This window comes from Myodes glareolus, chromosome 13 (genome assembly GCF_982192425.1).
Source record: "Myodes glareolus chromosome 13, mMyoGla1.1, whole genome shotgun sequence".
In the NCBI taxonomy this organism is placed as follows: Eukaryota; Metazoa; Chordata; class Mammalia; order Rodentia; family Cricetidae; genus Myodes; species Myodes glareolus.
Window position 1 is genome coordinate 45185680 of NC_142038.1, and position 14180 is coordinate 45199859.

At 42.5% G+C, this 14180-nt stretch overlaps 1 protein-coding gene across 6 annotated transcripts in view; it reads right to left on the reverse strand.

Annotated features, from left to right (window-relative positions):
• Window positions 1-14180, reverse strand: part of Sh3rf2 (SH3 domain containing ring finger 2) — a 107299-nt gene that overhangs the window by 48324 nt on the left and 44795 nt on the right. For 4 of the 6 annotated variants that reach the window (XM_085699920.2, XM_085699921.2, XM_048419505.3 and 1 more), the window contains exons 2-3: window positions 6824-7093; window positions 3318-3413 (exon numbers count right to left, since the gene is read on the reverse strand). In XM_085699920.2, coding sequence (XP_085556046.2) covers window positions 3318-3413; window positions 6824-7093 — 366 coding nt within the window. The remainder of the gene's footprint in view (window positions 1-3317; window positions 3414-6823; window positions 7094-14180) is intronic. The other 2 variants (XM_085699922.2, XM_048419508.3) reach the window with 1 other exon arrangement.

Genomic DNA, 14180 nt, shown 5'->3' on the forward strand with positions numbered 1-14180 from the left:
ACTGCATCCCAGAAACCAAAGTCTTGGGCTGGCAGTTCACATCTGCAAACAGAGCTCTTGGGAGGTTGAGGAAGGTTGAGGCTACTCTGTGCTGTACATTCAGTTACATCCCAGCCTGGGGTATACACTGAGACTTTGAATCAGAATAAACAAGTCAATTCAAACCAAGCAACCAAGAACCATGCAAGTAACCAACCAGTCAAAACCAACAATCCAATAAAATCAACCACGTCTGATCAAATCACTGATTTCTGGGTCAAATCCACATTTATTATAGTAAGATGGAGAGGGTCTTCACCATGTATCACATGTAGTCCCCTTTCCTCTGCTGACTTAGAGCATTGTGACTTGTCCAGCCAATGGGCATGAGTGGATGTGGGTGGAGCCTTGTGACTGGTTTAGCCAAAGGGCAGTAAGCCAGTGTGTGTAGTGTTACTTCAGAGGCTTTCGACTGTGAAGCCACAATCTATTCTCCCCTCCTGTGGAAACTAGGAAGGACACATGCTCCAGATGTCACAGCTAAAAGATGGCCCAGGCCTATTAGTGTGGGTTCCCCCGGGGGCTGTGAGTAGAACCACTCAACATCCTATACTGAACATAGAGTGTGGGTAGGGGACAGCATTTTCTCTGTTGAGCCACTGACACTTTGGAGCTGTTCGGTATGCCGGCATCACCCGGTCTTTTCTGTTTAAATACTGCAATTTACTTCTTTGGCTTAGAGGCTTAGCTCTGGATCTAGCTGGCTCTGAGTCCTCTTGCTACTTCTACGCCCCAGTTGCTCCCTCCTCCATGCATACACACCCAACCTTAATTGCTTCTCGATCGGCTCAGAGGGCATTTGCTGATCTCCCAGATGAAGCTGCACATCACAACCTCTTCAAGGTATCCTCTGCGTCACGCTGCACCATCCATCATCCTTGTGGTCAATTACCCATCTGCCTGACACTGTGATCTCTGGGGTTAGGGACCCACGTCTACCCTGTATCTTTAGAACTTAGTGTGGGGCCTGAGAGAGCAGGTGCCAATGGACGACTCAATAAATGAGTGCGCAGGACAGGGTCAGAGTGAATGGTTTATTTTTTTTTCTAACCATTTTCAAATAGGTTTTCATTTATTCAATTTACTGCCTTAAAAATTGTTGTATTGTTACTGGATCCCAAGGCCTTACACAAACCAGGCAAGTAATTTTTCTATGGAGGGCCTGTTCTATGTTAGCTGGTCTGTAAAGTGTAACCAACATACCTGCCACATGTTTAGAGAAGACAGAAATCAATCAATGTTCACCTGGCTTCTGAAATGTTCTGGACATGTTTTTTTTTTTCCCTCCCCAGCAGAGCCACATAAAACGAGTGAAATTTGAACAGACGGGAAGGTGTACCAGGCACAAGGCAGGTGGACCAGGAAGAGGCCCAGGGAGAGACAACGCACAAGGAAGGAGAATACGTTTCATTTTAGAGTCCACACCCTAAAAGCACAATTGTTCTGCATCTCCCTCTACCCTTCCCTCAGCTGGAACATGGACTGGCTGTGTGAAGAATATACCCAACTCCCTGGAAGCTGGGCAATGTGTAGAACACACCCTTTGCGGTAGAACCTGCTTTGACTTTCATGCACGGAAGAATTGGCTTCTTCTCCCCAATTATGCCTCAGTCCTATTTTCAACACCCTGCTGGAGGGTGGGGACACTGCCTGGTACTTCTTTTTATAGCTCTCCAATGCTCACCTTTATTACTTTTATGCAGGGTAAGCACCCCGAGAATGCAGTTAAACAATGAAAATTCTCTTTTGAATTTGCAATGACTTGCTTCAAGCTAGGGTGAGGCTCGTGGCTAGTGAGGTTAGAGACTAGAGGTTAGGTAATTACACTGGAGAAACAGATAGCCTGGCTTGTTTTTTAAGTCCTTAAAAAAAAAACCCACAGAAGTAAGGCTGGGGAATTAGCTCTCTAGGTAATGTGCTTGCTGAGCAAAGGTGACGAGCTGTGTTTGAATCCGCAGACCCTGTGTAACAACTGGGTGTGGTGGCACATGCCTGAAACCCCAGTGCTGGTGGTGGGGGTGGGAGACAGGCAGATCCCCTGTGCTCGCTGGTCAGTCAGTGTCATCAAAGCAGCAAACTCCAGGTTTACTAAAAGATTCTCACAACAAAGGTGGGGAGCTGTAGGGGACGGAATCTGGTGTCAACTCTGGCTTCCCTCTGGAATTTTACATCCAGTGGTCACGACTCCCAGTATGTGGGTAGATGTTGGTGGGCATCGTTGCTGCCCCTTGCCCGCTTCTATGCACAGACACACAGTTTTAGAGATGCTTTCAACTTAGTTCAACTTTGCTTTATTGTGGTAGAAAACATACGTGTTTCCTACCACATATGTGTTTTCTATCATTTTTTTAAGTGTCTAGCTCAACAGTGTCGAGCATTCATAGTGTTCTGGACAGATCTCCATTACCGTCTCATCTTGAGGATTTGAAAATCTATACTTATCTGATCTACATGGGAAGTAGAAAAAGACAAGATCTCCTGAGTAAATTGGGAGTGTGGAGATCATGGAAGAGGGTAGAAGGGGAGGGGAGAGGAAGTGAGAGGAGCAGAGAAAAATATATAGCTCAATAAAAAGAATAAAAAGAGATAAAAAAGAAAATCTATACTTATTCAATTTGTTTTCAGCTCAACAACAAAGCATAGATTTTCCAATAATATCAAATGCTTCACAATATTATTAACATTTAAGAGGTATAGATATGAATTTTTTCTAGCACCACAATGAAGATTAGGTCAGGCATAGTGGTGCACGCCTTTAATCCTAGCACTCAGGAGACAGAGGCAGGTGGATCTCTGTGAGTTTGAGTACAGCCTGGTCTGCACAGTGAGATCCTGTCTGCCCCCCAACCAAAGTGAGTCCTTATTGTTGACTATTTAGATTATTTCTGCATTTCACTATTATGTACTACGTGATGGTGAACATTTCACATGTTTTGTACAAGCAACGTTACATGTTTACTTAAATATTTCCTAATAGTCAGCTCTCAGATGTGGAACTGTTAATGTAAAGCAATGCACACTTTAAGTTTTTTTAAAATATGGGTGAACTTGCATTTTGATGTGAGAAATTTGATCACGTGACACTCCCAGAAATAGAATGGAAAAGACCATTTTCTCTGTATTCACCAGAACTGGGTGTCATTGTGTAGACCTTTTCTTTCGAGGTTCCAAGTGAGTTCTAAGCCTCATGTTAAATAGGAATTGCTCTCAGGCATCACTGGGGCACACAGACTCTCTTGAGCAAGCTTGACTCAGATGCAGACGGGAGTCTCACATACCTCTACGAACAAGATGGGGAAGATGCCCACTTTATCTCCCAGCTTCCCTTCCGCCCAGTTCTCATCCACTCGGCTGATCACTGTGATGATGTCATCCTGAAAGAGAAGGCCTCACGTCAGCTCTGTCCTCCACTTTCAGGGGATGGAATCTTCCTATGGAGATCAGTTTGTACTGGGGAACAAAGGGTAGAGCTCTTGAGTAGGTTGTGTGGGAAATATTTCTGTCATCTTAAAAGGTAGTGTTTGGGCACCAAGATGTTCAAGATGAAAGGAAGCTTTTGGCAGATGAGTGGAACCCAGGAGGAAAATTCAGAACACTCCAAGGGGAATCTGTGATTTTCATTTAAACTATCCTGATGGAGAAGCCAAAAGGGAAGCCATAGGGGATTCAGATCTAGCTTGGAAAAGGGGAATAACTTTTGTTCCCATTTTGAAGAATTTTAGTACTGACTCCATCTTAATATGTTAAAAATAAAGCAGTTTTCATTAAAAATTTTCTTACTCCAAAAGATTATATGTAAAGTTGGAGAAAATTGAAAATATTGATAAGAAAAACAAGTGGATCCTGTCCACCACAGTATAACCACTGCTAATAGCTTGCTTGACATTTTTAGATGCTTTTGTAGTAAGATAAAAGATATATGCATATAAATGTTGATCTAAATTCTTTTCAAGGATACACATATGCATTCGATAAAGTATATAAATCTTGGAAATGAGCTGGAACAATCAACTATAGCCATGAACTCTCATCCAAATCAAAGCATGAAACCTAACACCTCCTTTGTGGCTTTTCCCACACTTTAGCATCGTGACCTCTGGTATGGTCCACTCCTTTTGTCTACTCTCCTACTTCATACAAATGATGTCATACTCAATACCTTAAGAAGAACACTTTTGTTGCAAATCTCTCTCTCTCTGGTACACGTGTGTGACATGTACCATGGTATGTTTGTGCTAGTCAGAGGACAGCTTGTGGGAGTTGGGTCTGTCCTTGAACCCTGTGGTCTGGGACTGAACTCAGGTCATCAGGTGCCTATGTCTACTGCACCGTCAGTCAGGTCAGCAAGTGCCTATATCTACTACACCGTCTTCTTAGCCACCACAGTCTCTTCTTTGTGCTTTTGAAAGAGACTTGCTATGGCGCCCAGACTGACTTCATTGATCTTCTCATTCATCTGCCTTAATCTCTCAAATATTGGGATTACGGTCATGCCACAGTATTTGGCAAAGAAAAGATCCTTGGTTGAATTTGGATATGACCCTAGATTGGTTTAGGATGACCCTAGATTTTTCTAGAGAAGTCTCAGTGTTCCACAGTGACAGAATGGATGAACTCCACTGCTCTGGTGTCTTCGTCACACTTACCCACTGGCATGTATGTGCTTGCCACTAGACTCCCAGTAAAGGGGAAGGAAGGCCATTGTCCCATCACTTTGTTCCCAGTGACCTGTCAGATGGGGGAGGGGGCTGGACTGATGACTCAGTAGTTAAGAGCACTTGCTTTTGCAGAGGACCCAGGTTTGATTCCCGGCACCCACACAGTGACCCACAACCATGTGTAACTCCAGTTCCAGAGATCCAATGCTCTTTTCTGTTTCCACAGGTGCCAGATATACACATGGTATAATACACACATGTGGGCAGAATATTCACACACACAACATGAAAATAGATTAAAATACATTTAAAAGAAATCATTAAATGAACGGGCTTATGGACTTTTATTGAGAAATTATAACAGTACCACTTCATGGGCTTATATGTTAACCCATCATAACAGAAACTAATAAGATAACCCCAACTTAGGTTTCTATGAGGGGATTTGGACACCTATGGTACAACAACTTCTGAAAACACAGTTGAAGCTCCAGCTAATACTTTATTTTGTAAGTGTTATCATGGCCGTATATGACTTCACAGCAGTAGAACATTGACCAATACACAGTCCATGTAGTTGAAATTGTACACACATTTCACTTACATATGTGCATGAGTGTGCACACATACAGATACACATGTGCACTCATGTGTAATGTGTATACTCTTAAAAAAATCAACAGAGCTACAGTACTGAAAACAGCCTGGTATTGGCATAAGAACAGACAAGAGGACCAATGGAACTGAATAGAAGATCTGGATATTAATCCACGCTCCTTTGAACATCTTTTGACAAAGATGCCAAAAAATATCACATGGAAAAAAGAAAGCACATTTAACAAATGGTGCTGGCATAACTGGATATCAACATGTAGAAGAATGAAAATAGACCCATATCTATCACCATGCACGAAACTCAAGTCCAAATGGATCAAAGACCTCAACATAAAGCCAGCCACACTGAACCTTATAGAAGAGAAAGTGGGAAGTACATTTGAACACATTGGCACAGGAGACCACTTCCTAAATATAACCCCAGCAGCACAGACACTAAGAGAAACCACTAGTAAATGGGAACGGAAACAGAAAAGCTTCTATAAAGCAAAGGACATGGTCAACAAGACAAAACAACAGCCTACAGAATGGGAAAAGATCTTCACTAACCCCACATCAGACAGAGGTCTGATCTCCAAAATATACAAAGAACTCAAGAAATTGGTTATCAAAAGAACAAATAATCCAATAAAAAATGGAATACAGACCTAAATAGAGAACTTTCAACAGAGGAATCTAAAATGGCCGAAGGACATTTAAAGAAATGCTCAACATCCTTAGTCAGAGAAATGTAAATCAAAACAGCTCTGAGATTCCATCTTACACCTGTAAGAATGGCCAAGATCAAAAACACTGATGACAACTTACACTGGAGAGGTTGTGGGGAGAAGGAATGCAAGCTGGTATGGCCCCTGTGGATGTCATTGTGGCAATTTCTCAGAAAATTAGGAAATAACCTTCCTCAAGACCCAGCAATACCACTTTTGGGTGTATACCCAAAGGATGCTCAATCATGCCACAATGACATGTACTCAACTATGTTCACAGCAGCTTTGTTTGTCATAGTCAGAACCTGGAAACAACCTAAATGCCCCGTAATAGAAGAATGGATAAGGAAAATGTGGTGCATTTACACAATGGAGTTCTACATAGCAGGAAAAAATTACTACATCTTGAATTTTGCAGGTAAATGAATGGAGTTAAAAATCATCATTTTGAGTGAGTTAACCCAGACACAGAAAGACAATTATCATATGTACTCACTCATAAGTGGTTTTTAAACATAAAGCAAAGAAAACCAGCCCACAAATCACAATCCCAGAGAACTTAGACAACAATGAGGACTCTAAGAGAGACATACATAGATCTAATCTACATGAGAAGTAGAAAAAGACAAGATCTCCTGAGTAAATTGGGAGCATGGGGACCTTGGGAGGGGGTCGAAGGGGAGGGGAGAGGCAGGGAGGGGAGCAGAGAAAAATGTAGAACTCTATAAAAATCAATAAAAAAGATCATCGTTATTAAACAGTGGACTGTGGCTTCTCCGTAGTCTCTGTGCGGGCTGTGATTACCTTGAGGAAGGTCAGGCAGTCCTGGTTCTCACTCTTATCCTTGTCTCGAAGTTCAAAGTTGTAGAGGGCCCTGCAGAGTGGTGGCGGCTGGGGCAGCTGCTTGATGACGTCCACGGAGCTGGCTGGGAAGATCCCACTGACGCCGTTGATCTCCCCCTGGTACCAGGTCTCATCGAGCTGTCTCCGGAGGAGGATGACATCTCCTTTATTAAACTTCAGGTCACCTGGATTCTTCCCTCTGTAGTTACACAAGGCCTTGGCTCGAGGCACCTGCAAGTGGCAAGGACCAGAAAAGAGGAAGTGAGCTTAGGGCTGGAGGGATGGGAGGTCTCTTAGAAGGGACTAGTGATGGCTGTGTGTAGAGCATCCAGCTCATTTAGCATAAGTAGTTGTCTGTGTTTTTTCCCTGGCCTGTGATGGGTTACTGTGGTGGAAACAATTGAAGAGGAAAGAGTTTGTTTGGCTCACAGTTCATGGGACCCACCGTGATGGGATAGGCATGGCAGCAGTCTCAAATTAAGAAAATGCCATACAGGCTTGTCTAACACCCTGGTCTTAGGGAGGCATTTTCTCAATCAAGGTTCCCTCCTCTCAGATGACTTTAGTTTATATCAAGTTGATATAAAACCAGTCACTACAATGAGTTAGTGATTCTCTCTGAATCCATCCTGATTTTGCCTGGTTGTACCTCTTTCTACTTATGTGATTAGGGTTGTTTAATATTTTTTGGACTATGTTCACATAAAAAACAGGGTGTCAGTAGAATGTCTACCTCATTAGGGCTTTTGTGAGCAATAAAGGATATCCATAATGCATTTAACATCTTGCCTGGAATATAATATGTGCTTAGTGAATGGCTTCCTTTATTAGCCTCAGGTATAATGTGGAACTAATGACACCAGTTCTGCATCCTCCTCAGCACTGATGGGAAGAAAATGGAAGTGGAAACCACCTGCAAATAGGAAGTGGTTTGTGTGAGGGCTGAGGCATAATTTGTCTCCAGCCTTCCTCAGAAACTGCAGATCTCATGAACGTTTGGATCATTAGGAAACTCAACGGAGATGAGAAAACAATTAGTCAGGAATCAATCATAGCTTTTGAAAAAAATAAATCAGCAGCGAATCATCATTTGTCAAATCAGTTGTCTGTCTAAATAATTAATTCAGTCAAATGTTCTTTTTTTCCCCCTAATTGGGACTGATTTCTCCACATGGGAATGACCTCGATGTGGTCTTATTGGAGGCTAACTTGGCACCCTGAAAGTTCTTACAGCTCAGGTTCCAACAAAAGCCTCTCTTACCTGAGATATTTGTGTGTGCTTTTCTAGGCAGTGGGATATTCCCACGCACTGGGATATCTTGCTCTTCTAAGGGGAGTAGGATGGCTTTAATTCAGGTCTTCCGGGATTTTCTGGGTCTACAGTGCTCATTTGAAAACAGAATTCCAAGTAGAATGTAGAGAAGAAACCTTGCATCCCTTTGACAATGGGGTAATGGAGCTACAGATATTGTTAAGGGGAGCCTGGGCTTAGAGAATCATAAGGACACAGCTCACTGTGCAGGAAGGAAATTGGAGGGTTACTGAGCAAGGCGTGGAAGTGGTTGGATAAGGCGTAAGAACATTCACATGGTGAGAACTCTGTTGTCAATATAGTTAATAGTGTTGCTCCACAACCTTTAGCATGAAGTATCTCTTTCAAAATGCTGTTCAGTGTAATAGGAGTCAAGGAGAGTCATGCAGACTAGGTTTCCACCGCATATCAATTTATCTGCTTAGGGAAATACTAGATGTCTATGCCTCAGAACACTAAGATTATTTTCAAGGCCAATGTTTTTGATATTGAAATGTTTCCTAAGTATTTAGTTTAGGTTTTTAACTTTTAAAACAAAACGATTGTGTTGCCTTTAGAATTAGACAAAACTGGGAGCAGCCAAGAGTGGGGTGGAGCTTACAGGTGAGGCGCGGAGCTATAGGAGGAATCTGGGAAGAGAATGAGCCAAACTGAGCAGGACAGGTAATAGCAATTACGAGCTGCCTTGAGGATGGTGACTTTTGAGAAACCAGCATGCGGAGAAATGGGAGCAGAGGATCCCCAGGGAAAGCCCAAATCTGTGAAGAATTCCGGGTTGGAGACACCAGCGATCAATACCTGCCCTCCCAAATTCCTTCTCTCCAGTCATCACATAATCGGCATCATATCACAAGCCACAGTTTTCTGGGCACAGGACTACATGAAACACTGGCTGGCCATACTTTTCAGTCTTCCTGGCAGCTGTGTGGGATGCAGCAGGAGCTCTGACTGCCATCTTGAACAATGAGGATGAAGGCGGCTTCTAAGCTACTGACTCAGATTACTCCCTTTCAGATTTCTGTTTGAAAGTCTCATAAACTTTTATCTTAACGCATTTTTCTTCTGTACTTATAAAAAGAAAAGAATGAAATTATAAAAAAAATCCAAGTCCTTTACACAATCATGATAATGTATATATAATAGTATTTTTATAAGTACCAGAGACCATTGCTCCATAATGTATTTTATTTAATTCTTATAGCAACCTTTGAAGTATATATAAATTCTAATTTCAAAACTTAAAAAACTTGAAATCAGAAAAGTTAAAAGTTGCCCAAATCCACAGAGCAAGGTCTAGTAGATCAGGTTTTGAACACAGGACTCTCTCAAGCATTAAGCTCATGCGTCTCAAAATAAAATCTGTGGTTTACCTGTGCCAGAATCCTGCAGCATGCTGAAAGCACACTTCCCAGACCCCAGCCACGACTTATTTGCTCAGTCTTCCTTGGAGTAGGATTTCTTTTTTGTAGTTGCGTTTTAATTTTAATGAAGCTTGTCTACCATCTAGGTTGGACGCTACTCATTTGAGCTACATCTTTTTCTAAATCAAATGGGGGCAACGGAGATTTGATATAAGCTTGTAAATTACTAACCTACTTTCTTCTTTGCCTTCCGGGAAGATATTTCTAGTGCAAGTGGCATACGTATTTTAATGAGTACCGAGAGAGTGCATTAAAGTAAAGTTGTATAAGACTGCTTCAATTCCTTTGAAGCCACCTAAACTTTGAAACTCCATGCTGGTACTAATTGTCCATCTTCATCTTCGTCGTCATTTCTTTTCTCCATTCCTCTTCAACAGGAGGCAGTGTTGTGGACATGAACGACAGAGTCTATATTCAGCACAAGGCTTTCTGTCTTAGTTCTTCCTTCTGGTTAAGATGTCCCCTGTTTATTCTTGGTACTCCCATTATAGTGACAGAAAACATTGTCTTCCATGTGCAGCTAGGGTGGAGGGAGGCAGGAGGGGATAGCGAGGGAGAGAGAGGAAGAGAGAAAGAGAATGACCTTGAAGGGAAGGAAATGGAGATTTCTCAGGGTTCTTTCAGGCCACTGAAGTTTCCCTTACGTTATTGAATTTTTCACCTGCTCATCTCAGTCATGCAGTCTGACAACCCTGCGAAGTAAGGGGCATCACCCTATTTTATGGACTGGGACATTCTGATATGGTAAATGTCACCAGACAAGGCCCAAGAAAGACTGGCTCACCTGACCCCAAAGCCCTGGTGCTGCCACCACACTCCTTCCATTCCAGCTGGAGGAACCAGAGTGTTTTCTCATCGGGAAAAGTCACCGGGACTGTTTAGTAATCAAAATCCGAATGAAGTGTGAATGCAGTTGCCTTGATGCTGGCTGCATTAGCATGAATTATTGAACTCCAGAGCCCTCACATAAAAGCTAAGCACCTGAGGAGTCTCAGATGGTTGATTCTATCCGGTCCTCAACTGTTCCCTCCAGGGAAAACGACTCCAAGTTCTGCATCAGCTATTACCCGTTGTGCACTTGGCACCAGCTTTTATCGCTCGTGCTATTTTTTTTTTTTTGTCTCTGCAGGTGCAGGGGTGGGGGTGGGGTGGGGGAATGGCTTCTAAGACTCGGAGGTCATTATCCAACTTTGTCGTGGTGTTTGATGCAAAACTAGATAATCCATCTTGTAATGGAAGCTCCTATGTGTCCCCCAAACATTCCTTTCTTTGAGATTCAAAAAACTTCAGGATCATTCCTGAGACCTGTCAGTTCATTTGTCTTTTTCAGGTGGCTTGAAGCTCCAGAGCCCTGATTTAGGTGACTGGACAATGCACAGAGCTTAGAAACAAACAGTGGTGTGCAGAGTCAGTAGTGATACAATTGGGCTGTCCCCTTGTGATGCAGTCCCTGCTCTGAGGAACTTTCTGCTTTGTTTTCATCTTCCGACAGACACAACGACATTCAGTTTGGTTACGGCTCACACTGGGTCATGGGGCTCTTGCCAGCCAGCCAGAGAACAGATTGAGTTACTTCCCAAAATGGATGGTAAGGGGGGCAGGCATAGGCACCATTTGGGGCCAACTAGTATCTTTCTTGAGAAATGATGTTTAAATGGAGAAGGACTAATTTTTACTTTGGGATCTCAAACCTTATTCTTGCAGCTCTTTGACTTCCAGACCTGATATTACATGCAAATTGTAGTGTTATTTCCTAACCGGTAGATATAGCTCCCTGAGAGAAGCCATAGGCAGCACTTGAACCAGGGATGAAGTGAAACAGACAGTGGCTAGTCTATTTCCCATTCAATAGCTGGAAGTAACTCAGAAAATTATAAGCAATTGTAGAAAATACTATAAAGAAAACAAATCATTTGGTTTGTGTTTCTTGAACTTCAAGAGCACAGTGTTGGTTTCTACTTGGCATCTGGTGAAGGACTCAGGGCTGGATAATGACATGCAGAAGGCATGACATGGTGTGTGTGTGTGTGTGTGTGTGTGTGTGTGTGTGTGAGAGAGAGAGAGAGAGAGAGAGAGAGAGAGAGAGCGCAAACGAAACAGAGAGAGCTCTCCTATCGCTCCCTCCCTCCAGTCGGCTCCAGTCTACCTTCTGTCACCATCCCTTACTCATTAAGACCTCATTTTCTCTTTTCATTGCCCCCCTTCTTGCTTTATGACCTATCTCCCATATTTTCACATATAAAAATTAAAATATAGGCTCTTCACAGGAAAGAATACATGTGGCATTCATCTTTCATTGTCTGAGTACCTTCACTTGGTACAATAAGTTATAGTTTGATCCGTTTTTCTGCAATTGCCTTGATTTTAATTTTATTGAATAAGATTGCATTGTATATGTGTTATATTTTTTTATTTATTCATCTGTCGGTGGACATATGGGCTGGTTTCATTCCTTGGATTTTTTTGTGAAATAAAAAAATATCAATAAGTATGGATTTGCAAATGTCTCTGTGGTTGGGCAGAGGGTTCTTTGGGTGCATACCCAACAGTAATACAGCTGAATTATATGGTAGAAGAACATATATGATTCAGCCAAGTAAGTACTGGTTTGTGTTTTGACTTTTGTACCTTAGGTTCAGTCAAGACTTCCCTGATCCTTAGACTATAACAATAACAATTTGGGGTCAATACTTCTACTTTCCTATACTCACCATGATCCAAGAAGCTGGGTTATCCAAACCTTTTATAATATAATAAAAGGTCTAAGTTAGGCAGTGGTGGTGCATACCTTTAATCCCAGCACTCAGGAGGCAGAGGCAGGCAGATCTCTGAGTTTTAGGCCAGCCTGGTATACAGAGTGAGTTTCAGGACAGCCAGGGCTACACAGAGAAATTTGTCTTAAAAAGAAAAGAAAAAAAAAGCTGAGTTTTTGCCCTGGAATATAACGTCTAAGATGTTAGACTATGATGCCTGCTCAGAGACATTTGGGGGCCTCAGGCCACATTAGAATCAGGTGTGCCCAACCTTTCACATAATAGCTTGACATTGTCATTTACAAAGTTCATACTCAAGGACCACGTAGTTGAGTTATAAAACAGAAAATCTCTCTCTCTCTCTCTCTCTCTCTCTCTCTCTCTCTCTCTCTTTCTCTCTCTCTCTCTCTCTCTCTCTCTCTCTCTCTCTCTCTCTCTCTCTCACACACACACACACACCCCTCTCACAGTCTCACACTGTTTTAAATGAATTTAGGATTTTGTATTGGCTTACAAGACATGCCTGCTAGATAGTCCAAAGTAGCAAAGTGATTAAGCCAGAAAGACAAGCAGAAGACTCTTGATCTCTGGAGGGGCTGGAGACTAAGGTAGACCTCATAGGTGGTCAGTCATTCCTACATGGCAGGCCTCCAGTGATATTCTTGGATACCAGGTCTCAGGTGAGCATCCCTACAGGGCAGATAGTTCCGTATCACTGATGGGGAAACAGGTATGCCTGCCTGCCTTTGTTAGGGGGGGTAGGCATATGGAAGCATTATATTGTGCCCTTCTTGGACTGTGCCCCTTTCCACTGTTTAATCTGTATCCTTTAGCTGGAATAGAGCAGTTTTACCAATTTCCAGCAATTTGTTGGATCTGAAGATGTCCTGGGGCCCTTGGACACACCTTGTTATGGTTATGTTGAGAGGACTAATGAGACAAATCATGCAGACTGTTTAATAGAACGAGTGGAGATAATAAATACCATAGAAATCAGCATGCTTAGAAAGTCTTGCCCAAAGGAAGAGAAAGGAGGACCCCATCTGATGTTAGCATCCCCTGATTCGTCTTTCTCAGCTCTATTTGCCGTTCATCTGTTTGTTTGTTTTTTTTTCAGCAAGTATAATTTAAGAAGCCATCATGCCAGGCATTGCATAAAACCTTTGATTGATCTTGTAGTCTGCTTGGTCAAAAAGAAAAACAAATGTATATGAATAAATATAAAATTGCAAATTAGAGTGCATTTAACAGAAGAAAAGATTAGGGGAACAAGAGTCCTTGAGATAGGAAGGAGCCAGCAAGGAAGATTAGTATTGCCTTGCAGATGTAGCTAAACCTTCACTCTATTCGTGGTGTGTGTGTGTGTGTGTGTGTCTTTTTTCCTTCTTTCCTTCTTTCCTTCTTTCCTCCCTCCCTGCCTCCAGCCTCCCACCCTCCCTCCTTCCTTCCCTCCCTTCCTGTTCCTGTCTGTCTGTGATTTGTCTGAGGTCTTTTGTTCTAACCTGAACCTCAGGACTGGGAGTGCAGTCATAGGTCTTTGTTATGTACTCATTTTCTGCCACGAAGAGAAATGGCATCCTTCCTCCCAATTCCAGAAGATACCAGCCAAATGTCTGGCCCTCTTCCTGAGAGCCTGTAGCCAGAAGGTGATGGGAAGCAGGGGTTTGTGTCCTGTGGCTGAGAGCAGGACACTCAAATCAATCTGTCCTTGCCTTTTAAGGTCTTCCATTTATGTACTTTCCTGTTCTAATGTGAAACATTTCTCCAAGTTTGCTCTGGGGTGATTTCATTTGTTCACCATTGAGGATAATACCAGACTTGTCCACTGCCTT